General features: G+C 46.4%; 1 protein-coding gene across 1 annotated transcript in view; it reads left to right on the forward strand.

Annotated features, from left to right (window-relative positions):
* Positions 1-19,980, forward strand: part of agbl1 (AGBL carboxypeptidase 1) — a 174,828-nt gene that overhangs the window by 132,062 nt on the left and 22,786 nt on the right. Inside the window, exon 22 of the mRNA XM_079273586.1 lies at positions 19,001-19,130. Within this exon, the coding sequence (XP_079129712.1) occupies positions 19,001-19,130 (130 nt within the window). The remainder of the gene's footprint in view (positions 1-19,000; positions 19,131-19,980) is intronic.

Below are 19,980 nucleotides of genomic sequence, written 5' to 3' on the forward strand. Positions count from 1 at the left end.
CTCACACACAAGTTTCACCAAAATCCCACACTTTAATTCCACTGGTACGCCCTCTGTCTCCTCTCACACTCTACTGGTTATTTTATTTTATAAGCACTTTTATTTTACATACAGAGTACCACAAAACCGGAGCTACACGTAGCTAGCGTTAGCTCCTCACAGCGCGGCTACAGATTATGCAATGTTATTCATCATTTTAAACGTATTTCCACGCTGCTAAAACACAGACTGGTCACACGTATGATTGGACTTATTGTCCGGTTTTATTTAAACCTCCGGTTTAACAGGCTATTAGCTCCTCCAGACCTGAGTTCATTGTTACGTTATGATCACGAGTTCTGCACTTCCAGCGACACAACTACTCCCCCAGTAAGTCTAGTTCCCCCAAAAGCCCATTATTCTACTTCTTCCGAATCACCCACACGATCGCTACTTTTAATGCACGGCCAAAACAAGCGAAATAGTCTTCAAGGTACGGTGTTTCATCACCCGTGAGCCGCAGCCTCAGAAGCTAACTCCCGCTAGCCTAGCTTCTCTAAACAGCTTATGCTCAAGACCCAAAACTCGTGGACTAAGCCTGCAAAGGATTGCACCCCTAAGCCCCTCAAAGCCACAATATTTCAGTTCGCCAAGCTACATGACTGCTTTAAACTAGTTATCTGCAGGCCTAGCAATACTCACGTTGAGCCGAGGAGACTCCCAGCATAAGCAAAGCAGTTCGCCCTGTCGAGAACTGTTTGATTCCAATGTGGTGATTTAATACAGCGCTGTCTGCCTTTAATTGCTTTATTCTTAGGATCCTTATACACTGGACTAGTCCCTTAGTTCACCATACTTCAGACAGTAAATCGTCGCTTACCTCAGTGGAATGAGGCCTCCTCCGTGGAACGTCCTCACCGGCAACGCAGAGCTAGCCGTTAGCAACACTTAGCCAAGCAGACCTCCCCTAAATTTCCTAAAAGCTACCTCACAGATTTCATGAAACGGCTCTGCCTACCGATATTATGGGCCCAGGATGTCTGCTTGACCAACGCTGCCTTCAGCACACACAGCGAGGCCGGTAAGAATGTCCCTTCGTGGTACAGCCAAATTTGTTGAGGGAGAAATCTCCTCACAATGAAAGTGGAGCAGGCCAGCACACGTGGACTGATATCATTTCAGTCACACGGCGCTAAAAACGTTACCGAAACGGATTTACAATTATAAGGAATTTAATTCCACTGATGCAAGTACGATTACAGTTAAACATTGGAGTACATACTCCTATGAAATATTAAAACAATAAAACCCCATTTGCAAAAAACTCTACTCAGCTCCTCAGGTATAAAACACGTCTGTCGTCCGAGGGCCTTCACACGAGAGAGAAAAAGGCTTTAAATTAAACCACCCACATCTGTTGGAAACACCTCCTCTTCCGTTTATCCCGATTCCTATTGGCTAACTTCCAGGAGTGTATTCGCCTGTCTTCACATCTCTCTCTCTCCTGAGCAGCTAACACATTCAATGATTGTCAGTTATTGTTTAATCCCGTCTATAATAATCCTTCAGTATGAAAGTTAAACTTCTGCAACTTGGCAGAAGCTTCATGTCTTTTAGCTACTATTCCTACATCACTTTATGTTTATCTTAATTATGCATTCCCAAAACCCTTATGATTATGACTAATTATGAATTATTAATTATGAATTATTAAACACTTTTATTATATCTACTAACTACAGTTTTTTGCTCAAATTTCTTACATCAGCTGAGGTGGTTCAGCATCTAATCAGGATGCCTCCTGGACGCCTCCCACTGGAGGTTTTCCAGGCACGTCCAACTGGGGAGAGACCCCGGGGAAGACCCAGAACACGCTGGAGGGATTACATCTCCCAGCTGGCCTGGGAACGCCTCGGGATCCCCCAGAATGAGCTGGAACATGTTGCGGGGAGAGGGAAGTCTGGGTCAGCCTGCTGGGTCTGCTGCCACCGCGACCCGACCCCGGATAAGCGTAGGAAAATGGATGGATGGATGTTATTTAACTTACGGATGTAGCACCTAAAAACGTAGCACGAGCAGAGCACAAAATATTTTCAAACTTATTAATATTGGTCTCTCTTTCTCTTTCTCTCCAGGTTAAATTTAAGGTTCAAGGTTAGTCTACTTAGAGTTCAGGATTAGTCTACACAGAGTTCAGGGTTAGTCTACACAGAGTTCAGGGTTAGTCTACACAGAGTTCAGGGTTAGTCTACACAGAGTTCAGGGTTAGTCTACACAGAGTTCAGGGTTAGTCTACTTAGAGTTCAGGGTTAGTCTACTTAGAGTTCAGGGTTAGTCTACACAGAGTTCAGGGTTAGTCTACTTAGAGTTCAGGGTTAGTCTACTTAGAGTTCAGGGTTAGTCTACTTAGAGTTCAGGGTTAGTCTACACAGAGTTCAGGGTTAGTCTACACAGAGTTCAGGGTTAGTCTACACAGAGTTCAGGGTTAGTCTACACAGAGTTCAGGGTTAGTCTACACAGAGTTCAGGGTTAGTCGACACAGAGTTCAGGGTTTGTGTAAATGTAGTTCAGCCACCTCTGCATAAACTGTCAACAGGTTTCATTGTGATTGTTCATGATGACTGTTGTGGATGTCTCTAAAACTTGGTACATAAAACAAAAACTATGTGCATGGTGCAAGATACGGTACTGGGACAAAGGTTATTTTGTTATTTTTACAACCCTTAACTTCTTTTGCGCAGTCCCTCTTCATGCTGTGTCTAGACTTGACAGTCTGTCTCAGCTGGAGATGAAAAACAGCAAGACATGAACAATAATACCATCCAAAAGCTCTGTCCTCATGACCTGAAGATCCTCATTTATCTCAGTCCGTTTCTATCCCAGATCATTCCTTTAGTTTGCTCTCTCTCAGTGTGTGTGTGTGTGTGATGTAAGTCTTGCAACACAGCTCTGACATTTCACAGGAATTAAGTTGGACACTGCAGGGATTTACTCATCGTGCCGTCAGCTTTCTCCCCGTCTCTCTTTTCTCCTGACTTTCTCTCTCTCTTTCGTTCTCGGGTCAATTCTCTGAGCATGAAATTGTTGCGAAACTGAAACAATCTTGCCAAAGCATCAACACAGCCCTTTTCTTCCTTTTTCACTTCAAATCCCACTCCCTGCTGGTTGGTGGTGTATATTGGGTCCTCAAAGACATGAAAAGCCATTTGAATAGCAGGGACAGGAGGTTCTCTCATCAATGTTAGATTGGGATATGTTTGCTTTGAGTCATTTTCTAATAATAAATGGGTTGGATTAGCATTTTGTTTTGTCATGTCTTGAAGGCAATGTTCAGGTACTTAGTCTCCTGCTAGTATTGCATTGTGAAATTATGTTGGGAAAATATGACAAAAGAATCTAATCTGCCATCATGGAACTGTGCCACCTACCTCAAAGCTGCAGTAACACATTTCATGTCTACTTGGGGCCAAGAAGCTAAAAAAAACACAAAATAAACTATAAACAAACTATTTCTTATCTATACACTCAACTGAATTTTTGGTCTTCACCTACTCCTGAGGGAAATATCTGTCTCTTTAGCTGCTAAATGCTCCACTATGTTCACCAGCTGGTTGCCAACTGTGTCTGTCTGCTGTTTGCAGTAAGAAAGCTCTGTGTGCTCTCTGCTCAGCAGCAAACAGCTGCTTGCTGCTGGAGACCAGCTTGATGAGAGTAGAACTAAAAGTATGAGCTGAAAGAGGCTAAGGGCACTTTCACACGCCATCGTTTAGTTAGTTTTAATCAAAGTAGTCTCGAGCAGACCATGACAACTGTTCAGAAAAAGCTTGCGAGAGGTGAAAGAGGTGAACTGTATAGTGCAGTGAGAACATAATCCAACCCAGTTGCAGGAAGTAACAAGGGGATTAAAAGGGCTACCTGTGCGGGCACTGGTTGAGGTGTACGCAGGTAAACGACAGGTTAACATGGCTGGGAGAGGACTGACTTGGTCTTCTGCTGAAGAGAACATGCAGAATATGCTGAGTTCACAAAAAACAGAGGTTTATAAGGTCATTTTCAGAAAAAGAATAACTGGAGGTGAAGAAAGTAGAAAAGTGCTTCGTAAAATAAAATCTTATTTGAAATTTGAGTCTGCTTTAATTTGTGCGCTGTGATACCAATAAATAGAAATTAACCAAAATAATCAATTCCACTCGGACTAGCCAAAGGGACGGCTTGTGTAAGTGCCCTGTAGAGCTGAGGGGAACCGCAGCGTTGGTGATTGTCACGGCAATACAACTCTCACATTCCACATTGTCATTTGATCCATTGTTAATATAGAAATATTGAATAGTGCAGCTAACATTGGTAGCTTACAGTCCAGACAGAGCTAAATCATTTTGATAAGCTTTACTGTCGTTGCTTCAGGTTTTGGAAGTATGCCTAAACTTAGGCCAAAGGTCACAGTAACCACATCAAACAAGTTTTTGACCATGAATCAAGAATTGACACGCTAATCGTGAAAATTTCCCACAAATGTCTAATACGATAAATATCCTTACCGACATATATAAATGTGTAGATTAAAGAGTTGGGTTCATTTGGCCCGGACTACAGACCGTATATAAGAAGTGGACGTCGTCATCGCGTCGTCACTCATTGGTTCGTGGACTGATGTTATGAAGCCTCCAGTTTGTCAGTCTGTATTTTGGAATACACCCGTCGCCATCTTGTCATTTTCTGTAACGGATAAACGGACGTTACTGTATTTGGAATGCGGCGGAGTGATGTGGAGATGCTGTATAGGGCTCTGGTAGCAGCAGCGACCTGTCAATCACAGTAAGCCCGCCCTAACAGACAAATAGCTGTGCTGATGAGCATACTCGTTACCATGGTTACCAAAATATATACACAAATAGGTTATTGACACGGCCTTATTCAGATCAATCTTAGGATCACTTCAACAGATAAAGCCATCAGCAGATGGATTTATAAGTAGTTTGGCTTTTTAAACAACATTCTAATATCACATATCTGCTATCAGAACTCTCTGTGCTCAGTTTGCTTTCTTTTGCATCACAAATTAACCACCCCAAGAGCCTCCTCTTTAAACGGTCCCAGTTCGGTTGTTTGGTCCGCATCACGGTTTCGACCGACACCTACTATTTAGACCCCAGTCTCACACACACACAGTCGGATCGTTCTCCGCATTATGCCAGCCTTCCCCGTGTTTACCCTCCGACTGTTGCCGACCCTGCCTGTTTGGACTTCTCCGCCTTGCCTCTGCCCTGGTCAACCACTCAGCCTTCTGTCCCCGACCACGAGATTCTGCCTCTGCCTCCTCTGGTTTCTGTCTGCCTTCTCCCCTGACGGCTTGGCATTCCACTATTCCGTGTGTCCGTCGTACTGCGTCTGGGTCCATACCACACCCGTTACAGATTGAGCCGTTTTTGGTCAAATGACAAATGAATGCGATTTGTTAGTTTTGAGTTGAAAGCACACAGAATCTGGCAGCACATTCCCAATAGCATTCATTGTATACACACACACACACACACAGGCGCCCGAGGGCAGTCAGCTCCAGTGTCGGGCAGAGAGGAGCAAATGTTGTGGAAAATAACAGTTTGCAAAGACTTTTAACTGTGTTGGATCCTCTGCCTGCTGCCCAGGGACAGAGCTGTGGATTGGAGTCCACGGCGCAGAGTGAGAGACCTAGATAAAGAGAGAGAGAGGGTGAAAGGGATTAGTGCAAGACAGAGGGGGAAAGAGTTACGAAGAAATATGGAAGGGAGGCAGAGACACAGAGACTGAGTAGACCGACTGAAGAAACTGCTCTGAACTTTGTATCAACAGAAATGGATAAACCCTTGGAGCCCAACTTTTGGGGAATTTTTTCCCATTCGACAATTTATCCATGAAGTCAGTGCTGGGTTTAGTCCACATCAGGAAATGAAAAAAAATAACTAACCATTGGTTTGTGGGCTATGGTTTTGAAGCCTCAAGCTCTGCATTTTGGCCGTCCCATCATGAATTTTTGGAGTTTGTTGCAACTAGAAGTGACACAAGAGGGTGGAGCTAAGTTGTAAGATGAGACGTGACGACCCCGTAATAGCAACCTGTCAATCGCAAGGTAGCCCCGCCCTAAAGCTTCCCCTGTTTTATAGTATATTTGACTCTAAATGGACCATAATAACTAAATGAACACATAGGACACAAACAGCGGCCCCTTAGGGCAAAGCCCATGTTTGTTTAGTTGAGATTTAACGTGATTGAAATGACTACTACTAGTTAATACAATACTATTTATCAATTCAAGTTTCCTTGGCTCCAGAACAGTTTCCTGTGAAGAGCATTACCCAACTCTGCTCTTTCATTTCATTAACACAAATGGGTTGTTGGTAACATCGCAAACGTTGTAGTCCTGAAGTTGTTTCGCGCTGACTAATTCAGTGAACGTTCCTGCCAAAGAAAGGAGCAAAGTAAAATCCGGACCAGTCAAACTGAATGCTGTATTGCGTTCAGGACTCCGTGGTTATTCCTCTCATGTGCGTGAGTCGTTCATTTAACTTCACACATCTCGCTGCAATACTGTTGCAGCTGATTTGCTTTGATTGATCATACTTAGCTCAGGTAAGCTTACCAACTGACACACGCACTGCTTTGATGACAGACTACTGAATGAGATAAATTGGATTTGGGTTAATTACACAGACACACGTACAATATATATTTGTCAGTGTGTGGGCACATGTTAAGGCCACAACTTCTGGACACAGGGAGAAATCTCTCTCCCCCCCCCCCCTTGCAGCCATGCTGTCTCAATCGCCTCCACAACATAACAGCAGGTTAAAGTAAAAATCAAATGGATTTATCAACAGATACAAACAGTTACAAACCGAATCACAGAATTATTAACAAAACAAACCTATATATACGTTGGGCGCCACGTGTTAGATCCTGGGGTACTTCTGGCCCGATACGGGGCTACTTACTGACTCAGCTCTCAATTAAAAGATTGTCGAGCTGGTGTTCTGGCGAGGGAACTCGCCTGGCTCCGCTAACTGCCGTTACTCCCGACGTCTACCCTGCTTCCTCCGGTCAGAGCGCACTCGGCCGAGAGACCAGTCCTGGCCCCGGGCGCTCCCACCAGTCGCGTCGGTTATGGCAGCTTCCCTCTTATGGATCCGTGCTCTTGGTAAATGCCAGGTTAGGTTTTAACGGCTAGGATTAATTCTTTCTAAAACCGTAAGGGATTGTTAAGTGGATTCGGTCTCTAGGATAACCTTTCAGAACTCAGTTGTTATACATACAATGGCTTTAACTTTTTACTACCACGAGGAACTTTTTACTACTTGAGCAAATGAATGCACTTGAGAAATTTACTTTAAATGCAGATTAGATATTTATTGCAGGTTATATTTGGTTAGTTTGCAAGGGTTAAAGCTACAGCTCACATAAAATGTCACTACACTCGATTCGTTACGTTAATTTTCTTCTCTGATTATACTCATTAGTTTTAGTTGCCGAGACGGCTCGGTTGGAGCTGGATGTTCAATGGTGCGATGAAAAGGTTCTTTTGGAGTTGTTAGGAGCGAGGGTCTGGCCAGACCCTCGGTCCTCCTGCTCTGCAACGGAGTTCGTCCAACAGTCCTCAAAACTCAGTACAAAGTCTTTCTCGGGCTGCTGCGTCTTCTCCGTTGTCCAGATGTTAAGAGTCGAGCAGTGGGGAGAGGAAACCTCCGTCTTTAAATTCTATTGTCCACGAACAGCGGTCTTCTTTCCGTGAACAGAGACGAAGTCCTCAATACATCAGTTGCAATCGTCCGTATCTTCTCATCTGGTGCATTTGGACAGCACGCGTGTTGAAATCCCCGTGTGCTGCCTGCAAATGTCTCCTTATATTCCTCATTCGGGCTGTTAGCCCCCTCCTGCTCAATACATGCTCTCATCCCCCCACCCTCTGGAAAGGGTGTTGGGTTCGAACATGTCCATACAAGTCCAGGCTTCCTGCCTCTGACTCATCTCTTGCAACAGTCTTCTCCTAACTACACCCATAACATCTGCCTCTGAATTCTGCAAAGTCATTGTGACTATTACTCTTATCGCAAGTCATTCTGACTATACAGTTTTATCTCAGCTCCAGTTACACAGAACATTTGTTAATCACTTATTACAATAGTTAAATCACTCTATGCATTTTAAACATTCGTTACATATTGATTAAACATTTCGTTATATAATTCATACACTTTATCTTTTGATTACACTTTAATCTGAGTATATGCTTTGTGCTCTTATATCCTGATTCTCCCTTGAATGTGCTCACATGTTACCGAGGCAGCCCTGAGGGGTCAACTCTTCTTGACAATATATAAAATCAAATGTGAGATCCAATCCGAGCCACCCAGGAGGCTGGTCTGCCTCCTCGGTGGCCAGCAGAAGATCTGAAAACCCCCCAGAGTTTCAAACCCTTTGTCCCCTCAAAGTTGCATTCCTCAGCTCATCGATCAGCTCACTGATTGGCTGAAGTCCAACAAGCCCCACCTGGGCATATGCCCCATTGTCCTAAACTTCACACCTCAAGCAGCCACTTTCACACCACCCCCGCTCCAGCACATTCCTCAAACCCCCTCTCACAGACACTTAATGCATGAAATGACCAGACTCCTACAAGTAAATACACTGTATCACATTATATCCATAACTAGGAGCACTTCAAAACTTAAATTCCTCACACACACATCTTTTACACACCCATCTTTTCTAGTTTTGTACTGTGTCTGCCATTTAGAACCTGCAGTGTGCTGGCTGTAACTCTGGATGTAAGAATTGAGACTTTCAATGCTGTAATGTGACACAAACCTCCATCCTCAGACAGACGATGGCTTTGGCGCGCACACACACACACACACACACACACACACACACACACACACACACACACACACACACACAATTTAAATGCAAACAGAATGCTGTTTCACATGAGAAGTCAGACGGGTAAAACACACACACACACACACCTACACATACACACACACACACACACACACAGGTGTCCCCCCTTCTGAAATACATTCATCACTGTCACTTGCACTGTAATGGAGCACGGGGAACATGCACAGGAATCCTATTATGGAAGGGGACTCAAACAGTGGTCTCCCCATTGGTCTCTTGTCGACCATCTTAGCCCTCTCTCACTCCTGACTCGTCAAATAGGGCAGCTGGCCCGAGGTGTCAAGCTGATGCTCTACATGGCCGTAATTATGGTGGGAGTAAAGGAGGAAGTCAGGTTGCGTAGTATAAAGAGTGATAAAGTCAGCAGAGGGAGGACGTTGGCTGAGTCCAGAAACACAGGACTTTCACCCAGGAGAATGGTGTTCGTGTCCTGTGTGAAACCAAAAGAAAACATTGACTTAGTCTAAGTTATATAACATACAATGCTGCTTATGTAACTTGCGTAACGCAGCCTACATAACAAACCAAAAAAACACCATCTCTTCCTACGTCAAACCAAGTTTTGTTGCCTAAACCAAACAAAGTTGTTTCCACCAAGACGTAGGTTTAGTTTAAAATATCAGAGGAAATTGAAACCTGCAAAGCTGAAGCTAGAGGGGTACATAGAGAGTCACAGTTTGCAGCGAAATGCCACTGACCAAGTGTCGGTAAGTGACAAGTTGTGAGTGAGAATGAGTTGTTAGCAGCTGGTGTCCCCACATGTGTGATTATTATTAACAGACATTCTTTTCTTGTTATGTAACGCGATATTGTGGACATTGTGGTGAACACTAGAGGGAGGCATCTCACCTCAGAATGGACACTGGTTGGGTGGTAATGGGCGGAGACTGAGAGGTTACATAGGAACGCACCTGTACCTGTATGCCGGTTAATTTGTTTGGAAGTAAATCTCAGAGACTCCATACTCCTGTCTGTTCGTCTCATTTACACGCTTCCACAGTGGTGACCCTGACGTGATCTGAACAATGTCAGATAGTGAGGGTAACGCAGCTGCTGTCGCTCCTGCCGTGTATGCAGCGACAGTCAAGTTGCCCGAGTTTTGGCAACATGACCCAGCCCCGTGGTTCCAACATATTGAGGCGCAGTTTCACCTCCGCGGGATCAGGGTGGATGATACTAAATACTATCATGTGGTGGCGGCGTTGGATTCCTCCACTACTCGCCGGATGATGGGATTACTGAGAGATCCACCTGCATTGGGGAAATACAACGCTCTCAAAACACAGCTGTTGCGCTTGTTTCAGCTATCTGACGAGGAGCGCGCAGATCGCCTGCTGTCACTCAACGGATTGGGGGACAGCAAACCTACTGAACTAATGGAGAATATGTTGGCACTGCTCGGTTCAGGTGACACCGCCTTTCTTTTTGTCCAACTGTTCCTACGGCAGCTCCCGACGCCGGTGCGCACGGCGTTGGCCACCTCGCCGTTTGTGCGCACCAAGGATTACCGTGGGCTGGCAGAGGAGGCAGACAGGATACTGCTGGCCTCTCGTCAATATGTGGCTGCGGTGTCAGACCCCGAGCAAACTGTTGCTGCTGTGTCGGGCCAGTCGTCCGAGCGCAGGGATCAGGCTGCGAGAGGACAGCGGGCGGTGTTATTATCATCGCCGTTTTGGCTCCAAAGCAAAGCGCTGTATTCCACCATGTTGTTATGGCAACCAGGGAAACGCCAGAGCCGGCGCTCGTTAGCGGCTATGAGCGCTGGCGTCATCAATGAGCTGCTGTTTATTGAGGACACGTCTTCTGGTCGGCGTCTGCTGGTGGATTCGGGGGCACAGAGGAGCATCCTACCTGCATCTGCCATGGACGCTTTGGGAAATGCACATGGACCACCGCTGGATGCGGCTAATGGGACTTCCATTCGTATATTTTGCACCAGGTATGTCAATGTGTGTTTCAATGGACATCAGTTTGGGTGGGAATTTATTATTGCTTCAGTGTCGGTGCCTATACTGGGCGCGGATTTTCTGTGTGCCCACAGACTGTTAGTGGACGTTGTGAATCGTCGGCTGATTGACTCTGTGTCCTTTGGCACATATCCGTGCACACTGGGGGGTCCAGGGCCGCCTGCCCTGGCCAATATGCTTGCCACCGGGGATGCGTACCAGCGTCTCCTCTCTGATTTCCCTGCCCTGACTGTCCCCGCCTTCTCTGCCGCTGTCGCCAAGCATGGTGTGGAACACTACATCACAACTGTTGGGCCGCCAGTTTTTGCACGAGCACGCCGCCTGGACGCTGTTAAACTGGCAATAGCCAAGGAGGAGTTCTCCACAATGGAGCGGCTTGGCATTGTGCGCCGTTCTAATAGTCCCTGGGCATCTCCTCTCCACATGGTCCCCAAGGCGGACGGTAAGTGGCGCCCGTGTGGTGATTTCCACATTAAATAATATTACCACGCCTGACCGGTACCCGGTTCCACACATCCAGGATTTTTCTGTCCACCTGGCGGGAGCCACTATCTATTCTAAAATAGATTTGGTGCGTGGCTACCACCAGGTGCCGGTCCACCCACTCGATGTTCCCAAGACCGCCGTTATCACCCCGTTTGGGCTGTTTGAATTCCTGCGGATGCCATTTGGCCTTAAAGGGGCAGCACAGACTTTTCAGCGGCTTATGGATTCCGTTCTGCGGGGTATGTCATTTTTGTTCGTTTATCTGGATGACATCCTCGTAGCCAGCACATCGGCAGAGGAGCATCGGAGACATCTCCAGCAATTATTCGAGCGGCTCAACGAGCATGGACTAATTGTGAACCCGGCCAAATGTCAGTTTGGCCTGCCGGCAATGGATTTCCTGGGACATCGTGTCTCCCCCCAGGGGGCTGTTCCTCTACCCGCCAAGGTGGAGGCTATTGTTGTTTTCCCCCGCCCCCTCACCGCTAAGCCTCTTCAGGAGTATCTAGCAATGGTTAACTTTTACAATCGTTTTCTACCCCATGCGGCTCACCTGATGAGTCCCCTGTACGAGGCGTTAAAGGGGAAGAAAGACAGCGAGGACGTGGACTGGTCCCCGGAGCGGGTCCTGGCATTCGAGAACTCCAAGGTGGCTCTGGCCAACGCTGCCATGCTGGCACACCCATCGCCGGCTGCTCCTATAGCTCTCACAACGGATGCCTCCGATTACGCAGTCGGGGCGGTGTGTGAGCAGTGGGTGGCTGGCGCCTGGCAGCCCCTGGCCTTTTTCAGCAAGAAGTTGCGGGACAACGAGAGGAAGTATAGCACGTTAGACAGGGAGCTCCTGGCCCTCTTCCTCGCCATACGTCATTTCAGGTTCCTGCTGGAGGGCCGGGGGTTCACAGTGTTCGTTGATCACAAGCCCCTGACTTTTGCCATGGCCAAGATCACAGAGCCGTGGTCGGGGCGTCAACAGCGCCAACTTTCCGCCATATCGAAGTACACTACGGACATTCAACACGTGGCTGGTAAATACAACCAGGTGGCGGACTGCCTCTCCCGGGCACATGTCAGCCCTGTGCACCTGGGCATTGATTATGCAGCCATGGCCGCTGACCAGCTCACGGACATGGACCTTCAGGCTTTCAGGACAGCTGTGACTGCGACTGGAGGATGTGGCGTTTCAGGACAGCGGCGCCATGCTCCTCTGCGACGTTTCCACTGGCCGGCCTCGCCCCATGGTTCCGACTGACTGGCGACGACGTGTGTTCGACACCATGCATGGCCTTTCACACCCGGGGGTGAGGGCGTCGGTGAAGCTGGTGGGGGCCAAGTTCGTCTGGCCAGGCCTAAGAAGGGACATTAGGCAATGGACAGCCTCCTGTGTGGCGTGTCAGCGGGCCAAGATACACCGTCACACTAAGGCCCCCCTGGAGCCGTTTCTCATTCCGGAGAGGCGGTTTGACCATGTCCACGTGGACCTGGTGGGCCCACTTCCCCCATCTCAGGGTTTCACTCACCTCCTCACTATGGTGGACAGGACCACCAGGTGGCCGGAGGTTGTTCCTCTGTCATCCACAATGGCTGCAGAAGTGGCTCGGGCGTTCATCTCTGCTTGGGTGACCCGCTTTGGCACCCCATTAGACCTGACTTCTGACCGGGGTTCTCAGTTCACCTCTGAGCTGTGGAATGCAGTGGCAGAGAGACTGGGTGTGAAACTCCACCGCACCACGGCATATAACCCGAAGGCCAACGGAATGTGTGAACGTTTCCATCGCTCCATGAAGGCTGCTCTCCGGGCCACTCTCACAGACAGCAATTGGATCGACCGTCTGCCATGGGTGATGTTGGGCCTGCGTTCCGCCCCCAAAGAAGACCTGCAGGCCTCTTCGGCAGAGCTGGTTTTCGGTCAACCTCTGAGGGTCCCTGGGGAGTTCCTCCCGAGTTCCTCTACTCCTTGGTCCATTTCAGCTCACCAGTCCACCTTCCGGGATGCAGCGAGTGCGTTTGCCCCGGTTCCTACACATCACTGCCTTCCGCAGTCCTAAATCCCAAAGGACCTGATGGCTGCCAGCTATGTGTTTATCCGTCATGAGGCTCACCGTTCTCCACTGCAGGCTCCCTACGACGGGCCTTTCCGTGTCCTTGAGGCGGGCCCGAAGAGTTTTGTCGTGGACAGGGGGGGGGGAAAAGGAGCTGATTTCGGTCGACCGTCTTAAGCCTGCCCATGTGGTTCCAGACGAGCCTGTGGAACTGGCTCAGCCCCCACGTCGCGGCCGGCCACCTAAGTCTGCCCCTGTCCCAGGCCCCCCGTCCGTCGGGACCCCTACTGGTCCCCGTCGACGACGGGGACGCCCTCCTGCCCCAACCCCGGCCCCTGCTGAGTTGCCTGTGACTGTGAAATATAGCCGTTATGGCCGCAGGGTCAGACCTCCTAAGAGAGACTATTGATACTGGGTGTAATGTTGTTTGGGGGGTTTGTACGGGGATAATGTAATGTTTTGCACATACTGTCAATTCTGAAGGTTCTGGGGGGGCCTGTGTGGTGAACACTAGAGGGAGGCATCTCACCTCAGAATGGACACTGGTTGGGTGGTAATGGGCGGAGACTGAGAGGTTACATAGGAACGCACCTGTACCTGTATGCCGGTTAATTTGTTTGGAAGTAAATCTCAGAGACTCCATACTCCTGTCTGTTCGTCTCATTTACACGCTTCCACAACATTGTCGCTCAGTAAACGAACATCAGGCAAAACAATGTCCCCCTGTCTAACAATTTGGTGAATGAGAAGGCGTCTTTATATCTAATGGTTGGATATTCATCAATACAAATATTACATTTTTACAAACCATGAAATTTCATCGGATGCCCCCCCCCCCAGCCTTTGAATATCTACCGTAAATTCCGGCATATAAGCCGCTACTTCTTTTCACACGCTTTGAGACTGTGGCTTTTACAACGATGCGGCTAATTGATGGATTTTCATAGGCTAACTAGATTTGCGCCGCCAACACATTTAACCTCGTCTTATCAGACCAATGAAATTACCGAACAGGTCACAGTGGACCAATGAAACTGTTTCGGCAAACTCACTCACACTTAATTCTTCAGATCAACCATTTTGCGCTTTATGCACGCACCCTCATCATGGAAAAGACACGAAGGAATGCATATGATGCGGCTTTCAAGTTAAAAGCGATCCGTCTGGCTGTCGAAGAAGGAAATAAAGCTGCTGCACGTACGCTCGGCATCAATGAATCGATGGTGAGATGCTGGAGGCGGCAGCATGAAGAACTGACTCGCTGCAAAAAGACGAGAAAAGCTTTCAGAGGCAAGAAAAGCAGATGGCCCGAACTTGAAAACGTTCTTGAAGACTGGGTGAACACACAGAGAGCAGACGGCCGAGGTGTTTCCACCGTGCAGATCTGACTGAAAGCTAAAACAATCGCCACCGAAAAGAACATTGAAGATTTTAGAGGTGGACCATCTTGGTGTTTCAGATTTATGCAACGAAAATGCCTGTCAATTAGGGCACGGACGACTATGTGTCAGCAACTCCCTCCCGACTTCAAGGAAAAAATTACAAACTTCAGTGAATTCACTCAAAGAAAGACAGCCGAAAATTCATTTGGACCAGATGACATCATAAATATGGATGAAGTACCTTTGACGTTTGACCTACCTCTCACTAGGACTGTTAACAAAAAAGCTGAATCGTCCGTCACGCTGAAAACAACTGGCCATGAGAGAACGCATTGCACTTGTGTTGTGAGCTGCACAGCATCCGGACTAAAGCTTCCACCCGTGGTGATTTTTAAGCGGATGACAATGCCGAAAGAAAAATTCCCGAAAGGAATTGCCGTGAAAGCCAACAAGAAAGGGTGGATGATAGAAAGCCGAATGAAGGAATGGCTGAAGGAATGCTACAGGGAAGCGACCGGGGGGATTTTTTCACAGAAAAAAGGCATTGCTTGTTTTGGACAGCATGAGGGCCCACATAACAGATTCTGTGAAAGCAGCCATCAAGACGACAAACTCAATTCCAGCTGTGATTCCTGGGGGCACAACAAAGTATTTGCAGCCCCTCGACATTAGTGTGAACCGTTCATTTAAGGTGGCACTCCGAGTTCGGTGGGAGGCTTGGATGACGAGCGGCGAGAAATCCTTCACAAAAACTGTCCGCATGTGAAGAGCAACTTTTTCTCAAGTCTGCCAGTGGATCCTAACAGCGTGGAGCAGTGTGAAAGAATCCACCATCACCAACGGGTTCCAAAAGGCTGGACTGCTGTGAGATGAGGAGGACAGCGCAATGAGGAGGACAGCGCAAGCTCAGGGGCGGATTTGCCTCGGGAGCAAAGTGACATTGAGAGCGCAAACGAAAGAGAGACTGAGTGCAACGAAGCGATTCTGAGGCTGTTTAATTCCGACACTGAAGAAGAGGACTTCAATGTAGCTCAAGCGCAAGTTCAATCAGGAAGACACTCACTCGTAATCGCTGTCTTTCCTCTCCTTGTAATTACTCTATCAGCTGATTGGGGGCGTGCACTTTTAAGTAACCAACCAGATTCGGCACACCGGTTCCTCAAGCCAATCATATCGTTGCTGTCAATCTTTAAATAGTGTTCTCCTCTCTGCTGCTGTCAGTTGTCATTTCAGCTAAGCAGATGCAACCCTCCTCCACCCCAGTCTCCTCCAGTCAGCATCACAGTCGTGCTCCTGATTCATCATCAGATAGCAGCGACTCCTGTCATCACCACCACCAGTGTCTGGACTCCAAGGGGGGATTAGGCCTGTTGGACCTCAGTATCCCTACCCTCGGTGATAGTACTTCAGGATGGAGTCCAATCGCCAAAGACTTTGCACTTTTTCATATTTGACGCTTGTATAATAAATCATTGTTAAACTTATGAAACAAGTCTCTCCTGATTGAAATGGTTTTAGTGCACAGGAGGACGATGGCGATAGTGATCAATGACTTTTGCTGGTAGGTTCCTGTATTTTCGCCGAGAAAATGTGTGATGAAATAATTACATACCTTCAGGCTGTTCAATTCCGATACTGAAGAAGACAACTTTAGTACTGTTAAAAGCACTCTTCTGAAAAAAAAGCATTTGCGGTATGCATGTAGTTGTGGATGTTACCGGCATTTATTTAATTAAAAGTTTAAAATAATCTTTCCTGTAACATCTTGCCGCGTTAATATCTAATGTTTCAACGGGGACACCTGCAGCTTATAGACAAGTGCGGCTTATTTATGTACAATTTATTTTTTCTTTAAAAAATTTGCAGACGCGGCCTATATATAGGTGCGCTCTATAGTCCGGAATTTACGGTACTAAATGAATAGAAGATGCACAAAAATATTTGTACCTGTACATGCTTCACTGTTTTATTTTTCTCATAAACTCTGTCAAAGTACACCCTGTACTTAACAAACTCAGTTTTAGTGTGTTTTAACAGAATTGCATTGCTTGGTAACATCTTTGGTCCATGTTTACTTCTTGTAAGTTTATGTCATCCACATACACTCTAAACGGAAATGAGCTGGGACACATTGAGAAGTATTAAGTTTAAAACTGACAAATGGTCGATATACGGGTGACATTACAACAGTACAGAAATCCTTACTCATTCAAAGGAACAGCTTCTGAATACGGAGATGTCCACATAACAGCTTAAGACACTAGGCAGCTCAGTAAACATCTTGAAATGTTGACTTGATTGTGCTTCGAAGTTGTTTTGGATGATACGGACTGTGGATGTGTCATGAAAAAAAGAAAATTCAATACCCCAAAGATATCACTGTCGGATAATCAAAAGCCCAACAGCACTCAACAAACAGCCAATAACCCCCCCCCCCAGTGGTGTACAACCCCATAAGCCAATTTCAATTAGTGGCGTATAAAAGGGCAACTGGGGATTATCAGAGTTGTAAAGCAATACGGGAGATATGGAGCTTGCTCCTGTTGTACGGCTCACCTTGCAGTGAAACCGAAGAGTCATTCACAGGAGGGTAAAACTGGCTCATGGCATTGTGTACACAAATCTTAAGAGGGTGCTTGAATCGGTTTTGAACAAAGATCGCAACGCATGCTGAACATATCGTCAAAGTGGAACTGAAATTGTTCCTGCATATGTACCGGTAATGTGCAACCCCCAAGACCCATGTCCCTCTTGTACGGATCAATTTAGATGTATGAAGACATGCATTTTACCTTCTCCTTTCTGTAATGACTCTGATGTTAGTTAAGCAAGAAGAATTGCACATTGGCTATCGTCCAGATATACAACTACTTTGCTTGGATTCATTTTCTGTGACCGATGTTGCGTTGAAGCATGGCTGAGTTAGCAGCGTGGCTAAAGCAGCCAGCCGTCCACTGGTTTGGTTGCTGGTCCCTGAGGAGGAGAGGATGAGTCCGACAGCCAAACACAATTTATTCTCTTGAATGAATGCGATAACAATTCTGGCTCCTAGTATCTTTAGCCCACTACTGAGGTGATTCATGTTTGCCTGCATTGGCTATGGCTTCCATTACCTTGCCAACAGCCCAGCCTTCAGCCATACTGTGTGGAAGCCATTGATGGATGCCACATTCGCATCAAGACTCCCCCTTGATCCACATGCACAAGACATTCCCTCCGCGAGGAGACTACGGAGCTTCTGACCACTCTTCTACCCGCAAACTAATGTCCTAGCAGTGGTTGGAGTGACCACGTGGTGCGCTGGCATGGTCGGATGAACAGTAAATGCAGCAATTTCAAATAGGCTTCTAAATTTCACCAGATACTTAAAAGACGGAAAAGCAAAAAAATGTTCAACCAATGAAATGTTACACATCCTGTTATTGTATGCTACACACACCAGAGATAAACTGACCCTGACTTCACTTTACAGCATTCTAAGACCGACCAGAGAGCGGTTGCTTGGTCCGCGTTTGAACCAACCCAAACTAACCACACCAAGGGGAAAAAACACTGGGGTTTGGTTATAACCAGACTTACCAAGGCTGGTGTTAACACCTCCTAGCTGTAATGTCAATGTAAATCACTGCTTATTGCTTCAGTTAATTTACATTTTTAATAGTCAGTCTCATGCATAACACTACTGTTGGAAGTAAGCCTTAAATTGACTACATGTTAACTGTTTACTGTACCTTGAAGGGCATTAACTTCTCTGTTATTGGAAGCTTCTAGTTGACAATAAATAAATAAATGTTTTCTGTACTTGTGGTAGCTGGAGTGTTTTGCAGCCGTTTCACATACCTACTGTCAGCTTATCTGGATTGTGTTTGTAGCCAACCAACAGCCCAGCAACACATCCAAAACTAAAGATTCTATCATAAGATGTTTTAGCGTCATTGAAGGATTAAGCACATAAGGGTGCTGGTGGGTTATTGTAAAATGCAGCCTAATAGGCAATAGAAAGTGATGCATGGACAAAGCCAAGTTGATTTCGTAATTCATGTCTTACATTTACTTTCATGGTCACTATCGCTTTAGCCAAACAAGTCACCAACACTATACAAACATACCAACTAGTAATATAACCAACAACATAATACTGTGCAGCCGGATAGGTTGACATTCACAGTCTAAATGTCCCGCCTGTCTCTATTGCTGTGTTTTTCTTCAGGAATCGCTGTGATCTGAACAGCGAGGATCTGAATCGTCAGTGGTGTAAACCCGACCCAGTCCTCAGTCCAACCATCTACCACACCAAGGGCTTGCTCTATTACCTTAACAGTGTAGGACGGACTCCACTGGTGAGATACACATGCTCTTCTCTACTGTAAACCTGTCGTTGTCTTCGGATGTTGTGGTCCGTTGTTTTTGCTTTTCAAAATCTTACCCTGCCCCCTTTGAGACTTTGACAACTAGAGAGGAGGTTTTCACCCAAATGCTCCTTTCAATGTAAGGTCAAAGCACTACTGGTGGTAAGTTTACGAGTACCATTGCTTACTATAGTTAATACACAGTTAACAGCTGTGTAGTTGAGATCAAAATGAAAGCCAAGGGTAGGAAATAGGCAAGGGGCCATTGGCCCCCCCACTTTATACCCTTGGTTCCTCAGAAGTCATGGCAGATTGTGATCCCAAGATGGTCTCTAGTTTAATGTATATAGATGTAGAAATGTAAAAAATTACATTTTGTGTTCGGGAACGGGATTTGTGTTGGAACTGAACGAAGGCCTGGCACTGCAGAGCATCTCACTCCTTCAGAAATTCACTCTGTTGCTGTTTCCTGATTTGTTTTGTTTTTTATTCACAGAATGAATGAGATTCCAGCTGCAGCGCTGAAAAATTCGAGTACATTTTCAAATCAATGGGAAACTAATTAACAGCTAAATTAGTGCCTGATTGGTTCAATTTCCCCCTCGCAATAGCTGCCACCCATTATTCAGCCAAACACAAAGCCGAAAGGTGTGAGCATGTGTGTACGTTGTGAGTGGTGTTTTTGTATGTTTTATTTCTTCCTGAAAGTGAAATGTAATGTAATAAGGCTTTACTGAAAAATACCTAAAATGAATTGACCTTGATTGGCTTATTTAATTGCTCCGAATTAGAGCGGGGAGGTTGTTTTTCAAGCTTATTCAAGCAGTTCACTGTTGGTGTA

The sequence above is a fragment of the Melanostigma gelatinosum genome (assembly GCF_949748355.1).
Source record: "Melanostigma gelatinosum genome assembly, chromosome: 1".
NCBI lineage: Eukaryota > Metazoa > Chordata > Actinopteri > Perciformes > Zoarcidae > Melanostigma > Melanostigma gelatinosum.